Source organism: Nelumbo lutea, chromosome 1 (genome assembly GCF_056320005.1).
Source record: "Nelumbo lutea isolate HS-2025 chromosome 1, American lotus-T2T, whole genome shotgun sequence".
Taxonomy (NCBI): domain Eukaryota; kingdom Viridiplantae; phylum Streptophyta; class Magnoliopsida; order Proteales; family Nelumbonaceae; genus Nelumbo; species Nelumbo lutea.
The window spans coordinates 84,868,841-84,883,401 of record NC_142684.1 but is presented as its reverse complement, the minus strand read 5'-3'; the positions used below and the strand labels follow the sequence as shown (position 1 = coordinate 84,883,401).

At 38.5% G+C, this 14,561-nt stretch overlaps 1 protein-coding gene and 1 pseudogene across 2 annotated transcripts in view; both read right to left on the bottom strand.

Moving 5' to 3' along the window:
• Positions 1-504: 504 nt before the first annotated feature.
• On the bottom strand, positions 505-7,174 carry LOC148875825 (uncharacterized). The gene is made up of 3 exons (XM_088965418.1): positions 6,258-7,174; positions 1,394-1,547; positions 505-1,242 (listed from the first exon to the last, which is right to left on the bottom strand). Exons 1-3 carry the CDS (start codon positions 6,749-6,751, stop codon positions 799-801), a joined length of 1,092 nt encoding a protein of 363 aa, XP_088821544.1. The 5' UTR covers positions 6,752-7,174; the 3' UTR covers positions 505-798.
• A 302-nt stretch (positions 7,175-7,476) lies between these two features.
• LOC148875824 (RNA polymerase II C-terminal domain phosphatase-like 1) overlaps positions 7,477-14,561 on the bottom strand; it is a 41,311-nt pseudogene continuing 34,226 nt past the window's right edge. The window contains exons 13-15 of the transcript XR_016105259.1: positions 8,682-8,735; positions 8,519-8,592; positions 7,477-8,060 (exon numbers count right to left, since the gene is read on the bottom strand). The product of XR_016105259.1 is annotated as an RNA polymerase II C-terminal domain phosphatase-like 1 (transcript). The remainder of the gene's footprint in view (positions 8,061-8,518; positions 8,593-8,681; positions 8,736-14,561) is intronic.

The window sequence follows — 14,561 nt, the reverse complement described above, 5'->3', positions numbered from 1 at the left end:
TGTTTTTGGAATCGCCATATCAGGAAAAAAAAACAAAAAACATGTTTTTGAACTCAATTTTTGTTTTGTTTCAAAAAAAAAAGGCTACATGTTTTTAGAATCAACAAAATAATGGTTTTTAAAACAAAAACAAATCTTTTGACATAGAAATTATATGATTTATGGAATATGATGTTAAATAATCAAACGGAAACATGTTTTTGATTTTAGTTTTGAAAACAAAACAAACACAACCATTCATGTTCATTGTGTTTTTGCTTTAAGAAACAATCTGTTTTCAAATCAGATGGTTTTGATTTGTTTGTCTTTTTGGAACCAGCAACAAGAAAAATCATTCGCATTGTAGAACACCCCTGGATTTGTGACCAGACCAGCAGTCCAACTGGCCGGGTTAACAGTGGATTGAAAACTTGAAAATACTGCATTAGGTCAGCAATGGATGGATGGACTGGAGAGGCTTACAAAATAAATATAAAGAAAATAAACATATAAAAAACTGCATCATAAACAAACCTGTGTCTCTGATATTTTAATACTAAATGAATTCCTGCCAAGATAATGAAATTCTAAAAAACACAACTGTAGCACCGTAAACCCACCAAATCCTAGACCTAAAAGCACAATGAGGTTCTCTACAGTTCCATGCCGCAGAGAGCGTAAACTAGATATCTGTTCTTATTCTCAGTAATGAATGACGTGGTCAGAAAGTATGCAAAGTCAATCCAATCCATGGAACGGCAAAGACAAATGTAACTATAAAAAAAAAAAAAAGAAATAACTTGTTGTATGCCATCATCATCACGCAGCAATAACTGGCTCAGGCTCTGTAGCTGGTTGGTCCTCTGCTGCAGTAGGAGCGTCTACCTTGGAGTCTGGGATACCGTTCACAACAGCATCTTTGGCAGCTCCTGTTGCTGCTCCGGCTGCAGCTGGTGCAGCATCCTTGGCATCCTTCCCATCCTTAGTTTCCTTACCATCCTTGGCAGGTGGTGGGGGTGGTGGGATCATGTGGGGGGGAGGTGTGTGCTTCAGCTTCAGGAGTATATGCCGCATCCTAGAAAGATCAGTGGGCTTCCCAGGCTTCGGGCCCTGGATAACTACAATGGATGGCTTCTTTTCTTGTTCCTTTTTATCTCTCTTCTTCTCAAGATTAGGGACCTCATGTGGAATGAGCTCCGCTATTGCCTTCCAGTATTGTTTGTCCGCATTTTTGTGGAACTTCTCTTGGTTAGCCAAGTATAGCTGCCCAAATAGAAGATTACTTGCATTAGGAATAAAACTAAATAATTAATTTAATTTGTTTTGTTAACCAAAAAATAAAATAAATTAAGAAAATCCAACAGCGCAAAACTAGAAAGGAAAGGTAGAAGCAAAAGACTTAGGGCAACTCAACCTTTTCCCTTTCTCTGTTCTGTGCCTTGTTAGTCTCACAGTTGACTTTTCTTTTCTCATAGAAAGTTCGTTTGTATTCTTCAGCTTCTTCAATAATCTGGTTGCGCATCTCCTTCTCCCTCTTCTCCTTCTCTTCAAGATGGATAGCATTTTGGCTGCACCAATCCATAGACAAAGCACTTAATTTTTATGAGAGGTAAACCTCCACAATAACAAAGTAAATATCTAATCAGCCTGATGGATCTCAGGAAAGAATTTCTTGGCAGAAGTACTTGTCCAATATTAGCCCGTTGGCTATCCACTAAGGATTGGGTAGACTCTCTGCTGGGCTCTTTAACTAGCTTTTCTATTTGAACTTTGCTGAACAAATTAGAAAGTTTAGCTAAGTTTTTAGCTGAATTGGATAGTGGCAAACAATCCATTGTTAGATCTTTATTCTTTAGCTTTTTTAGTTAATTCTTTGTTCTCCTTTGACCTGATTGTCGTATATTAGCATTTAGCAAGAGAAAAATATAAGACATACCAACAAAAGAATCAATATCTTTGACTCATACTTCGGGCTGCAAATAAAGGCATGTGCTTGCTCCATTCTGAATGACCACAGAAGTTTCTGCTTCTAATCAATTAAAAACACTCTTTTAAATAAAAAATCAGACTTCCAAATCCTAACAGTAAAACCCTGGGGGGGGGAAAGAATAGGTATTTGATTTGTCCCCTTGTTCCACCTTTTCAAACCCCAAAAGGCCAAAACATGTCAAATGCTGGTCTTAGCTATCTGGGGTCTTGGGAGGGGTAGACTGGGTACATTCGTAACCTTTGACATTTTTTTTTGTTGGAAAAGTAGCTGCCCTCACGTTTCTCATGCTTGCCAACCCAAGATTTTACCACTACACCTAATAATGGTAATTATTTTATATTATTGTTTAAAAATTATAATAGCTTAAAAAACTTCAGGCATCACTAACAACTGTTTTACTTATTATTTTCTTTTACAGGAGCATAAAGTTCAACCTTTTTAACAAAAAAGTTGCTTAAACAAAACAGCTTTTTCCCTTTTTTTTTTTTTCATTTTGAGGGTCTGGGACTTGATGTATTGGTTCATGTGCCTATCAATCTTCAACCCATGTGTAATTGCAAAATAGTAACAGCACAAAGGATTTCCCCTTTTTTTCATTTTGAGGGGGCTAAGGCTTCATGTATGTATTTGGTTCATGTGCCTATCAACCCGTGTGTAATTGCAAAATGGCATGAATAGCCTTTAATGAGTCACATGTATATTCTGAATTTTGTAGTCATTGCATGTACAATTTACGAGTTAAGTTTTCTTTGAGCCAAAGTATGATAGCAGCAATTCTGTAATTTATGTTTTTCATATTTCTAGTAGGATTTTCCATCTCAAGAGAGTCTATATATGTCTGTGTCAAAATGTAGTTAATACTACCCAAGTTATGTTATTTTGAGTTATCAGTTTTTACTTTTTACAGCCTTCTGCATTAGTGATGAGTGATTCTCACACCCTAGAGTGACCCCGCTTGGATGAGTCTTGGTTTTTTTTCTCTCTTTTTTCCCTCTACATTTTCCTCTAATTTTGCAAGCAACTATTACAGTACAGCCATCAATGACCTATAAACACTTCAGAAAGGAGTTCACTCAGCATTACTAAAAGTAGGAATAGATCTATAGCCAAATGTTCCAAGCCTTATCCTTTCACTAAATTCTCATAAAAAGAAACTCACCTCTCTCAATCACCCCTGCCTAGGTTGGGTGAAAACCTAATCTAATCCAGCTTCCCTCCATCTTTTTAACCTCATAAACATGCCCTAGAAATAGTTTTTGAAAACTCTAACCCCAATTCTAATTTTCCAAATATCTCTCAGTTCTCTCATAGAAATTTAATCTTTTCATGTCCAACTTTCTTTGGTTGTCTTCATATTAGGCCAGCCTTTACAAATCTTTATTACCATCCATTCTACCAAATTTAATCTTAAAACAACATCTAGAACTACAGTTTCTAGAATTTTCATGCTTTCATAAATCAGGTTTTTCACACTTCTAGTGTAAAATGTGCACAAAACTCTACCAAACTTGGTTACCTTTTGCACTTAATTTCCTTCTATACCTTCATACAAAATTTAATTGAAAAAAAAAAGAAATCCATCCATATACTTAATTTCCATATTCAATGAAAATATGCAGTCCTCAATGATATGACCTTCTACAACTCCCTAGATTTAGTACTAAAATCATTTATAACCCCTATCCTTGACAGTCAACACCTCCTAGACTTGCCTTTAGGTATACCTATTCTACATCATTTTAGTATCAAAGCAGTTGGTCCAGTTGGTTTGGCATCAAATAATGTCAAAAACACCTAGTTGCAATCCATCCTACATCAGTTTGGTCAAAAGCGTGGTCCTACATCATTGGTATCATAGTTCCTATTTGTTATCTTTCCTACATAAATTTGGTATATGAAGAGCAATTGATCCTACATCAGAGCACCACCCATCTTTACTTAACCAGGCCAATTAAGTTTATATAATTTAGTCTACCGATCCAAATAAAATAAAATAAAATAAAATAAAATAAAATAACAGAAGAAGAAGAAGAAAGAAAGAAAGAAAGAAAGAAAAAGACAACTTAGTGGGCCCTTAAATCATTTATCACTACTTCAACCCATGTTCTTTTTGGCTTGCTCTCGCTCTTCTGGCTCCTACTTGAATAAGCCACTTCTTACTGGTGCTATTGATGGTCTTCTCTGCATGTTCCCAAACCATCTCCGTCCACTTTCCCTCATTTTATTAGTATTATACTATTATTACCTATTGAAGTTACTAACTTCTACGTTCTTCAGAGTAATTATGTTTCTAATTCTATCATCTCTATCATCAGAAAAAATATTCACATTTCCGACACTTTTTTTTTTGGACAGTTTCTCTTTTGATTGCCCAACCACACATAATTGTTGACCTTTATAGATATTTTATAAAATTTTCCTTTTAGCATAGGTGATATTTTCTTGTCACATAAAACTATGGATGCACCCCTCATTTTGCCCGTCTTCTATTTCTATTGGCAACATCCTCCTCAATCTCTCCCTTGTTATGAATTATGGGACCAAGGTAACAGAAGAGATCATATTAAGACATCTCTAGGTTTCCAATTAGTATACCCTGAGAAGAGATGATTTATAAAATTGTAGAGGTTCTCCAACAAATCAGAATATAGGCCTCTTTGCAAAACATGTATGAATAGAAAATCTAAGTATAGCTGAAGTCTTGACTAGGCATTTTGGAGCCCTAACGCCTAGACAACCAACTAATAGGGTGGTATAGCTAGAAAGATGTTATGTCTCTTTAATGTATTGATATGAGCAACCCATTTTCAGTTGATAGGAATGTAGCCATTAATTATGCCACTCTTGGGGGGTTGGTCACGAACACATTTACTTTAGCAAATGATGCAGTTACCTCTACTTCTAATACAACCAATCCATCAAGCAATAAAATAGCTGATCAATGATAGCTATTCTCTCATACAGTGTTGCAAAGTATATAATAAGCCACCTCCTTGATTCTTCCCTCTGCAAAAAGTGAGGACCTGAACAATATCAGCTAAGGATGCTAAAGTTCCTTAGTCCTAATCCTCAAAACCACTTGGAAAATAACTCTACTTGTAGATATCATTTCCAACAAGTCAAGTTTCCCATGAGAATTGAAGTCATTCCATTATTACTGACATGTCCACTTCAAGAAAAAGTTGATCATAAATTGTTCTTCAGCCTCTGATTTTTTAACTTCTCTAAGAGGGAAATGGTAGAGAACATGGATTGATTGTTGATATTTAGGCAAGTGCTCCAAGATCAAAGGACTCAAGCTGCAGAAGTTTGCAGGGACCTAATCCTTTTTTTTAACAAAATTAACTGTGAATTTATTCACTCAAATAGGTACATGAGAATGTACAGAAGCCAGAAAAAGCTGAGGCAGAATTACAAAGGCAAAGTACTGTCTCTAAACAAATTTTCACTATAAGCCCCTGATTTAGATAGGCTGTCAGCTACAGTGTGGGACTGGGATCTATAATACTTTGAACAAGATAATATGGAGCTATGCATGAGGATGAGATATGCTATGCTAGAAAACCGACGATCAATGTCGGATCCCCTATTTGAGAAAATACTCTAGCTAAGAGTAAGCGCTGACCCTTGTACCTAAATGTTAATTGCACGGAACAGGGGAATTGGAATAGATGTGGGATGTATTAGTGTAGCCTAAATAAGAAACTTGCATCTCGAAACATATTAGAGGTAGTACTAGTAGAATATTGCTAATATCAATGGTTTGAGGTAGACTGCTCATCTGCGTTAAAATTTGGAAAAATCCTAGGCTGTTAGCTGTTTGAGGAAAGAATCTATCAGATCAACTCAATTGAATTTGGAAAAATAAAACACTTACACCTGTGATAACCGTAGATGTGAATTCGAAGAGAAAAATAGAAGTTTTGTATGATGTCAACCAAATTTGGTAAATTTTTATTCCTATATAATTGGTCCAAAAGAAAAGGATCCTCATTCAATATAACAGTAAATGAAAAAAAAAATTTGGAACCCCTACTCAAATTTCAAAACAAAGATGGAATAATTTAGCTTATGAAAATTTTCCAATCACAAAACAAAGATGAGAATAAATAGAATGAGAGTAACACAAACGGATCTGCGTGTCTTCCGTTAGTATCAATTGAATAATCATAAATCAAGAAAACAAATGCAATGTGCATCACAAATTGGCAGTGTTTTTACCGGATCAACACAATTGAGACATAAAATCAAAGAAGAAGGTATCAAATCGAATAATTCGGGACCTCACCGTCGCCATTCGCGAAGGGCAAAACCTTCCTCTTGCATTTCACTGGGAGGGGGAAGCACGGGTCCGTCGGTGGTGAAGATGCCATCCGTGTCTGCACCGAGATCGTAAGGTTTGCCATTACCGTTGGAAACAGGAACCGACGAGAAAAGGGGCGGAGAGTAATCGGGAGTGGGATCTTCGGCTACGGAGGAGCTAAAACCGTAGATTGGAGGAGAAGGTGGAACACTGTCAAAGGAGTGGGAGACGTGTTCGACAGTAATCTCTTCTTCAATGGGGAAATCATGGTTGTAATCGGAGGTTGGAGGTGGAGGGATGTCGTCGGCTACGTCAATGGGGTCTACCTTCGAGTCCTCGTCGGCGGCGAAATTCGTATAGGAGTCGAAGCGTTGGGAGGGAAGGCGAGGGTCGTAGCCTAAGTAGCCGTCATCGTCAAAGGGGCGAGTTGAACTCCTCACCTCTTCTCCATCGTTCATGAATGTATCAAATGACGACATTTCTGTGCTTCTTACCTTCCTCTGACTCTGTGACTATTGTCCCTCTCTCTGTGTTCCGGAAAAGAACGAGTCCTTTTTCCCTTGCTATCCCTCTGAGTCTGTCTTTCACCTTGCAGATTGTTCAGTGGAAAACTGGAAAAACAGACTTGAGGAGGAATTTCTCTCTCGTAAGAAGGTAGGAAGAGGTGGTGGAACAGGAAGTAACAAATATGAAAATGAAATGAAAAGTCGGTCGGTTTCCTTCAATTACCAAAATGCCCTTTATTTTATTTTGAATGACTAAATGCTCCACTAAGGTAAACTATTAGCGAATCAGTTGAAATAGAAAGTCCGTCGGTTCTCTCACTCTCACCCTCCCCCTTAGGTGGGTCTGCATTCAGATTTTTATGGGAGAACTAGAAGCAACCAAAAAAACTAAAAAATAAAAAATACTGATCTAGCCCAGTTTTGCAGTCTTTGGCTCAAGTTCTGGAAAGCTGCCAAAGTTTGTAATGTTTTGTCTTTACACGTGGCTTTTAAGGATGTCTTGGTGGTTGGTAATAATGGTCCAAAGTCCAAATAGGCCCAAAAGTTCTTAGGTAAAATTGATAAATTCTAAGCTCCATCCAGTAAAATCTCTTTTGCTACAGTCATTGCTTAAAATTTCTTTTAGATCATCAACTCGTATTCAAGTGTTCAGGATCTTCAGGCACATGCATGGAAACTATATACTACACATCACAAGCAAATGAGAACATTTGTACAAATGTTAATCAATCTGTCAATTCAACAAAATCAGCACTGAGACTATTCAACATGGTCATGAAACTACAGTTGCTATTTTTTTCCCTTTCTACAGGACAAATGGCGACTAAATCAGCTGATTGAGACACATCCATGATCCATCCCTTTAAGCTGCAGGCAATGATCCTCAAAAGGAAAAACCAAGGAATCAATCCTGACTGCTGCCAGACCTGTGAATCCCATAAATTTATACCTGTAGTGTAACTCTGCTGTTTATCAAGATCATCTATCTCTTCCCTTACTTTTCAAAAGAATTTGGTCAATTCAGTGTCAGATCTATCCAATGGGATTTCAGCATCACAGGAAAGTCAAAACCACATTAGTAGTATTGGTTTGGTGGAGAATGGTAGTGATATGGATAATGCTGCCCATCATGTGCAAATGTGCAGTAGAGATGACAACTCTACACCCATTATTGGACTTTTGTCAATGAGGGGTCTTCTTGGAATATCTGATGGAAGGTATCAACTGCAAAACTCGTGAGAATTCTAACTTCAGCCGTTTACTTGAGATCCCTTGTAATTACCTGAAAGAAATTAGATATAATCAGTGCAAGAGTAAAAGGGTATAGAAAACCCTAATTCAAACACATCACATAGCAGCAAAGCCCTATAGTATTTTCTTTTTCTTGGTGTGCAGTTTTTTTTTTTTTCCTTTTTTTTCCCAATGGTACATTATATACAGAACTATGGACTAAGACTATCATTTTACCCCGACCAAACTACTATAGCACACCTGGGGTGTGATTGGGGTTTTGCATGCTAAAGAAACTGTGCTGCATGCTTCAACATGGATTCTACAGATCCTTTCAATGTTCACCCTTTCTCTTGTTAACTTAGAACTTGTGGGTTAACTCTTAACACCCAAAACCAAAACCAGATCCAAAGTCCAAACATGCCTTTAAAATTAGAAATTTTCAAATGAATACTACAGTAATAATAACCACCAATCAATCTAAAAACCGTAACAGGTGGAAGTACCCACCTTGGAGAACCTGGACGTTTCAGAGTATTCTGACAAAGCATAAACTTTAGATTTCCAAGAGCTTCTTCAGCAACCTATGCAAAAAGATAGCCAAATTTGTTCAGATTCATGTTCATATTAGTGTCAGTAAGGTTTAGAAATAACAGAATAGATTGTATGATACCTGCACCTTGGATTCATCCAATGAGGACCCAATTCCCTTCCCTGCTACATCAACCTATAAAATAGTCCCAAAGGGAGAAGGATTACAAGGATTACCAATTAGAAAAAAGGGGCATCCAATAGACAAAAGCAGCACTATAACTAGATTACCATATATACGACCCATGGGTAAGTATTTGGTGGTAGCAATTATGAAATACAGATAGCATATAGTCATTAAAGTGCTAAGTTGAGATTGGCAACAGTGAATAACCTTGTCACCTAGGTGATGCAAGCAACTAGGTACTCGCTTAGATTACATCTAGGTGACAATTTTTTATATAAAAGGTCTGATTAGTTTTAGCTCATTTCCCTAGGAATGGCAATGAGGTGGGTTCAGGGCAGGGATAAAAGTTATCCTCCACCCCTGATCCCCAACAGAGACAGGTTCCCCGCAGGGACCCAAATCCCTGAAATTTTTTAATTAACAGTATTTTTTGAAAAATAAATACTTTTTTAAATATAATAATATTTTAAATATATTTTGATACATATAATAATATAAATAATATCATATATATAATAGTATATATTTAACATGAATAAAATAATATATAAATAATATCATATATGTATATATAATCAGGGCCAGGGCAGGGTGGGGACTTCACTCCCCAGCCCTGTCGCCGTCCTGTCAAGGCAATCCCCATCAGGTTAGAGAGGCTGGGTACCTGGCGGGGATGGGGAAATTGCTATCCCTGCATTTCCCTATCCTTTTATGAATTAATTTGTTTCTCTAGCAAGATTCAAACATCTAAATTCAAACTGAACTCATTGTGAACTTGACTTGTAGTAAAAACCAAGGTGCAAACTTTTGGTTCTACCACAGACACCATAATCAGTCCCTTTATAAAGAAAAAGGCAAAGACAATTTTGAACACTTTAAAATTCAACCCTAGTTCAATGTGGGACTGACTCCAATTTGTAAGTAGCATGAGGTTTACTTCACTGAAAATTTCAAGTGCAAATTCAATCATATGTTTAAGTTCCTTCACCTTATTTGAGTTTATCAAGTAACAAATCAAGATCTCATGGTATTTAAAAGCATGGCTTTCAAAAATATAAAAAAAATTATACTGTATTGATGAGGGATGAGTGGATGAATACATAATGTAAAGAGACCGGGCCGAATGGGCCCTAACATCCTCTCTTGTAATATCTTTTATTTTAATGTTGATGGGTCACACTTAATGGGCCTGTTATTTATTCTTGTTTTATTCTCTTATGTAAGTGCCAGGCTGGCCGCCCACTTAAGGGCATTCTTGTCATCATCTAATGTTTAGATCTTAATAAAATAGGGCTAGAGGAGAATGGAGATTAATTCGACTCCTTCTCTTACCTTCTCTTTTCGCCATCTTCTTCTCCTGTATAGCTGTTCAAACCTGTTCTTTACTTCTTCTAATCCCTAAATTTGTTCTTGATATTTGATGACTGATTTACATCTTGGTATCAGAGCGGGTTTAGTTCTTCTTTCTTTTTCTTCATTCTCAAATACTCTAAAATCAAGGGAGTGTATGGAGAGGTAGGTTCTCTATAGTAATAGAGGATCACTTGCCTAGTTGGTAGAGGGTTTGGAAAGTTTAGATCTGGCTGGATTTTGCCAAGAAGCGGTGCTGTTCTGCTGCTGCCCAAAACCCTAGCTGACTAGAGATTTTCAAGGTTACCAGGAAAGGTGAAGCTTGGGTGTGGCGCTCTGTGCTTGTAAGGTGTCTCGTGATTGTTAAAGGAGGGCGGTACAGGTTTGGAAGAATTTGGGTTGGTCTGGTAGGTGCGGCTACATCTTCTCTCTTCCTCCCAACAGCTGGATGGAGCAAAACCCTAGTTTTTCAAGCACCCGAGTTCTGGTTTGATTTCAAGTAAGTTTATATAGACAAAATTTCTGGTTCTTTGATTTTCGTTTGATTGATGGAGACATACAGAAGTGAGTTCAAGCAGGTGCCAGTTTCTGGCCTTTGCTCAGTAGATTCCGTTTTGACTGGTGTAACCACAATCAAGCTAGATGGGACAAATTATCTTGCTTGGGCACAATCTATAACAATCTATGTCTGTAGTAGAGGAAAACCCGGGTATCTCACAGGTAGTAAGGTGAAACCCGAAGAGATAGACCCTAAATTTGAAAAATGGATGCAAGGAACTATATTGTTATAGGATGGTTAGTCAACTCTATGCAACCCCATATAAGCCAGCACTATCTCTGGATATCTTCGGCTAAGGAGATATGGGAGAGTGTAACTGAGACCTATTCACAGAAACTGAATGTAGCCAGAGCATACAAGTTGAAAAGTGATGTGAAGAACCTGAGACAGGGGGAGAACAGTGTAGCAATCTACTACTCTATACTGAAATCCCTATGGCAGGAAATTGATGCTATGGAGACAGTGGTATGGGAGAGTAAGAAGGATGCTAGAATGTATAGAAAGTTGGTGGAGAGAAATAGGGTGTTTGAATTTCTCACTGGACTCAACCCTGAGTTTGACATTATTAGACAAAATATCTTGGCCAGAGATGAGGTTACTCTTTCACAGGCATATGCTATGATAAGTAGTGAGGAGAGCAGGTGGCAGGTTCAATTGTAGAGTCCATCTATAGAACATTTTGCACATGCAGGAATGAAGCCAAAGGGCCCTACTGAGAAAAGAGAGCTGATGCGTGAATATTGCAAGAAACCGAGGCATACAAAGGACACCTGCTGGAAGCTTCATCCTGAGCTTCTCCCTGATAGGTTTAAGAATAACAATAACTCTAAGAAGGGCAGTCAGGTAGGAAAACCTAAGACTGCTAATGTTGCTACAGTACCTGAAGGGGGAAGTAAGGAGAGTGAAGAGAAATCAACCATTGAACAGTTGGCTACAATGAAGCTGGATTTTGAAAAGTATGGGAGGCTCCTAAATCACTTGGAAGCTACGATTTCTTCAGCTCACCCTTCCAACAACACGTCATTTTCATCGGCTTTTGCTCACTCAGGTATTTGTGCTTCTGCAAATCATGCTTCAGTTTCAGATAATCATAAAATCCCTTGGATTATTGATTCCGGTGCATCAGACCATATGACCAGCCTGTCTAATCTTTTTTGCTCATATCACCTTCTCTCTGTAAAAGAGAAAATATCCCTTGCCGATGGGTCCCTTGCCCCCATCTCTGGTAAAGGTGAGATATAAAGACCTCTGACACCCTTTTCTTATCCTTTGTCCTTCATATCCCCAAACTTAACACAAACCTTTTATCTACTAGTAGCTTAACAAAATCTATGAATTGCAGCATAACCTTCTTTCCCACTCATTGTGTTTTTCAGGACCTGCAGTCTCAGAGGATGATTGGGAGTGGCCATGAGGCGAACGGAATATACTTGCTAGACACACCAGATCAAGCTTTGGGACCACCTCATGGAGTTGCCTTAGAGTCAGTTGTGTTCTCCTTTCCACATTGTTCACTCTGATGTGTGGGGGCCATATTATATGCCAACCATGGGGGGTTACAGGTACTTTATCCTTTTTATTGATGACTGTTAAAATAATGTTAAAATAACTTAGTTGCTGATGTTAGGGCCTATTTGGCTAATTAAAGTGTTTTTTATTTCGTCTTTTCTTTCTGTTATGTCTATTATTGTACTCAGGGGCACAAAAGTCTTTTCCCTTGTTATTTTTGTCGCCCTATATATATTAAAATAAAGGCTAGCGCCGCCAGCACTGTTACATTGCAAGACCCTTCTTTTTTCCCTCCTCTCTTCTCATCTCTTCTTCTCCTCTTCTCTTCTCTTTTCTTCCTCTTAATTCTGGCCGGCCATACTGTCAAGATGGTATCAGAGCGGGAATACTGATTAAAAGAGAGTAAATCGAACAACCTTACTAAGAGAACAGATTGAACAGACTAGCAGAACCTGGGCAGAACAGAAATCTGATTCGGGACTGAAAAAACAGCTACAACTAGTACAGTTCTCCTTGTTTTTCTCTTCTTTACCCTCCTTGGTCATGTGTCGAGTGAAAACCCTATGAGTTTGGGCGGCTGAATGCTGTCGAATCTGTGTACCCCCTATTTTTTTGGATCGTGTGATCCTGTTCATGTGTTAAGACAACTGTAGGTCGAAGATGACCTGTCTTTTCAATGGTTTGATTTGACTATAAGTAAGAAGGATCTTCCTGCTGATTAGTGGCTGTTAGACATTCTGGAATTCTGGTAGATTGGGACTGTTAAAACTATGCAGGTCTAAAATCTGCTGAATACTACCTCTGTTTTGTCCGGAATTTGGTACCGTTTGTGCTCAACCTGGTTGTTAAACCCAAGTGTGTGGGTGTGAACTGAGTGGAGCATTGTTTTGTGGAGTAAGGAGGGGTCCTAAGTCCGGTGTTTGGGACTGATTATCTATTTTGACCATGTCATCTGAGAATTCTGCTACTTCAGAGATTACGGGGAGCCACAATGGAGTGAGTGGGGGAATGGATATGAGCTTTCCCATGGTTGTTATTCCCTTTGATGGTCTGAATTACCTTGAGTGGTCTAGGGGAATAAAACTCTACATCACTGCTAGGGGGAAAATAGGATACATCAATGGGAGAGTGAAGGAGCCGAAGTATGGAAGTACCGAGCATGATAGGTGGAACCAAGAGAACAGTATGGTGATGTCTTGGCTCTTGATTTCAATGCTGCCACAAGTAAGGAAGACTTTTATGTGGGCTAAAACTGCTTGTGAGATATGGAACAAGCGAAGTCCAACTATTCAAAGCAGAGACACTACGCCAAGATATATCAACTACAAGCTGAATCCTCTACTTGCAAGCAGGGGGAGAGGAGTCTCTCGATGTACTATTCTGATTTGACATCAATATGGAAAGAATTTGATCACTATCAGAATGTGAATTGGAAGTGTGATGAAGATGCAAAGGCCTATAAGTCAATTGTATCTCAGCAACGAGTGTTTGCCTTCCTCCTAGGGCTGAATCCGTCATATGAGTCCATCAGGGTGCAGATCTTGGGTAGTAAAGACTTGCCATCAGTTCATGTTAGACAGTCTTGTATGCCCTTAGCTTCAATCGGATTTGATGTACTTTTATTATTTAGTGGAAATAAATTAAAGTGCATGTTTGATTCATGTTGTTTGGTGTAATTCTGTGTAAGACCCTAAAACTGGACACTTATGGAAACTTGTGTTAGTTTTAAATGTTCACAACCATTGGATAAGTCTGGGGGGATTTATCCTGCCAAGGCTGATACTGATGTGCCACCAAGTGTTGGGATGGCTTGTTTCGGTCATCAGGGTAAGACCCAAGGCACATGCAGTATGGGATTGCTTGAACCCTTGAACCGGACCAGATTTCTAGTATTGCCCTAGACCTTGGAGACAGATGGGCAAAACTGGAAAGTTACACCTGACCCCTAGACTCGATTATGACACATCACTAGGTGTCGGATCGGGTTGTCTTTGATGTGTCATTCAGTGAGATCCTTAGTGGGGGTCAAAACCTGGACATGTTGGGGCAGTCTGAGAATTCATCTGAGTGGGTGATCATAGTGACAGGATCAGCCCTTTTGTCAGACAAAGGTAATGATCGAGGATGCACTCTCACTGATGGAAACCAAGACTGCCGACAGCCAATTTCAATCGTTGATATTTGTTTTGCAAAATATATTTTATATGAGATATAAAAGTATATAAATTATGGTTTCGAAATGATTTGCAAAAAGTTTTAATTCCCGGGATCCATACTTGAGATAGTGCAACACTGTTCCTTGCAGCCGAGGGAGAGGTCCTCTCTTGTCGGGCAGTGTATGATCATTATGGGCTAAGAGGTTAAGTGTAAGGCCATTGAGGATAATACCTGATGGGCTAATCTTGCATCTGCCCACA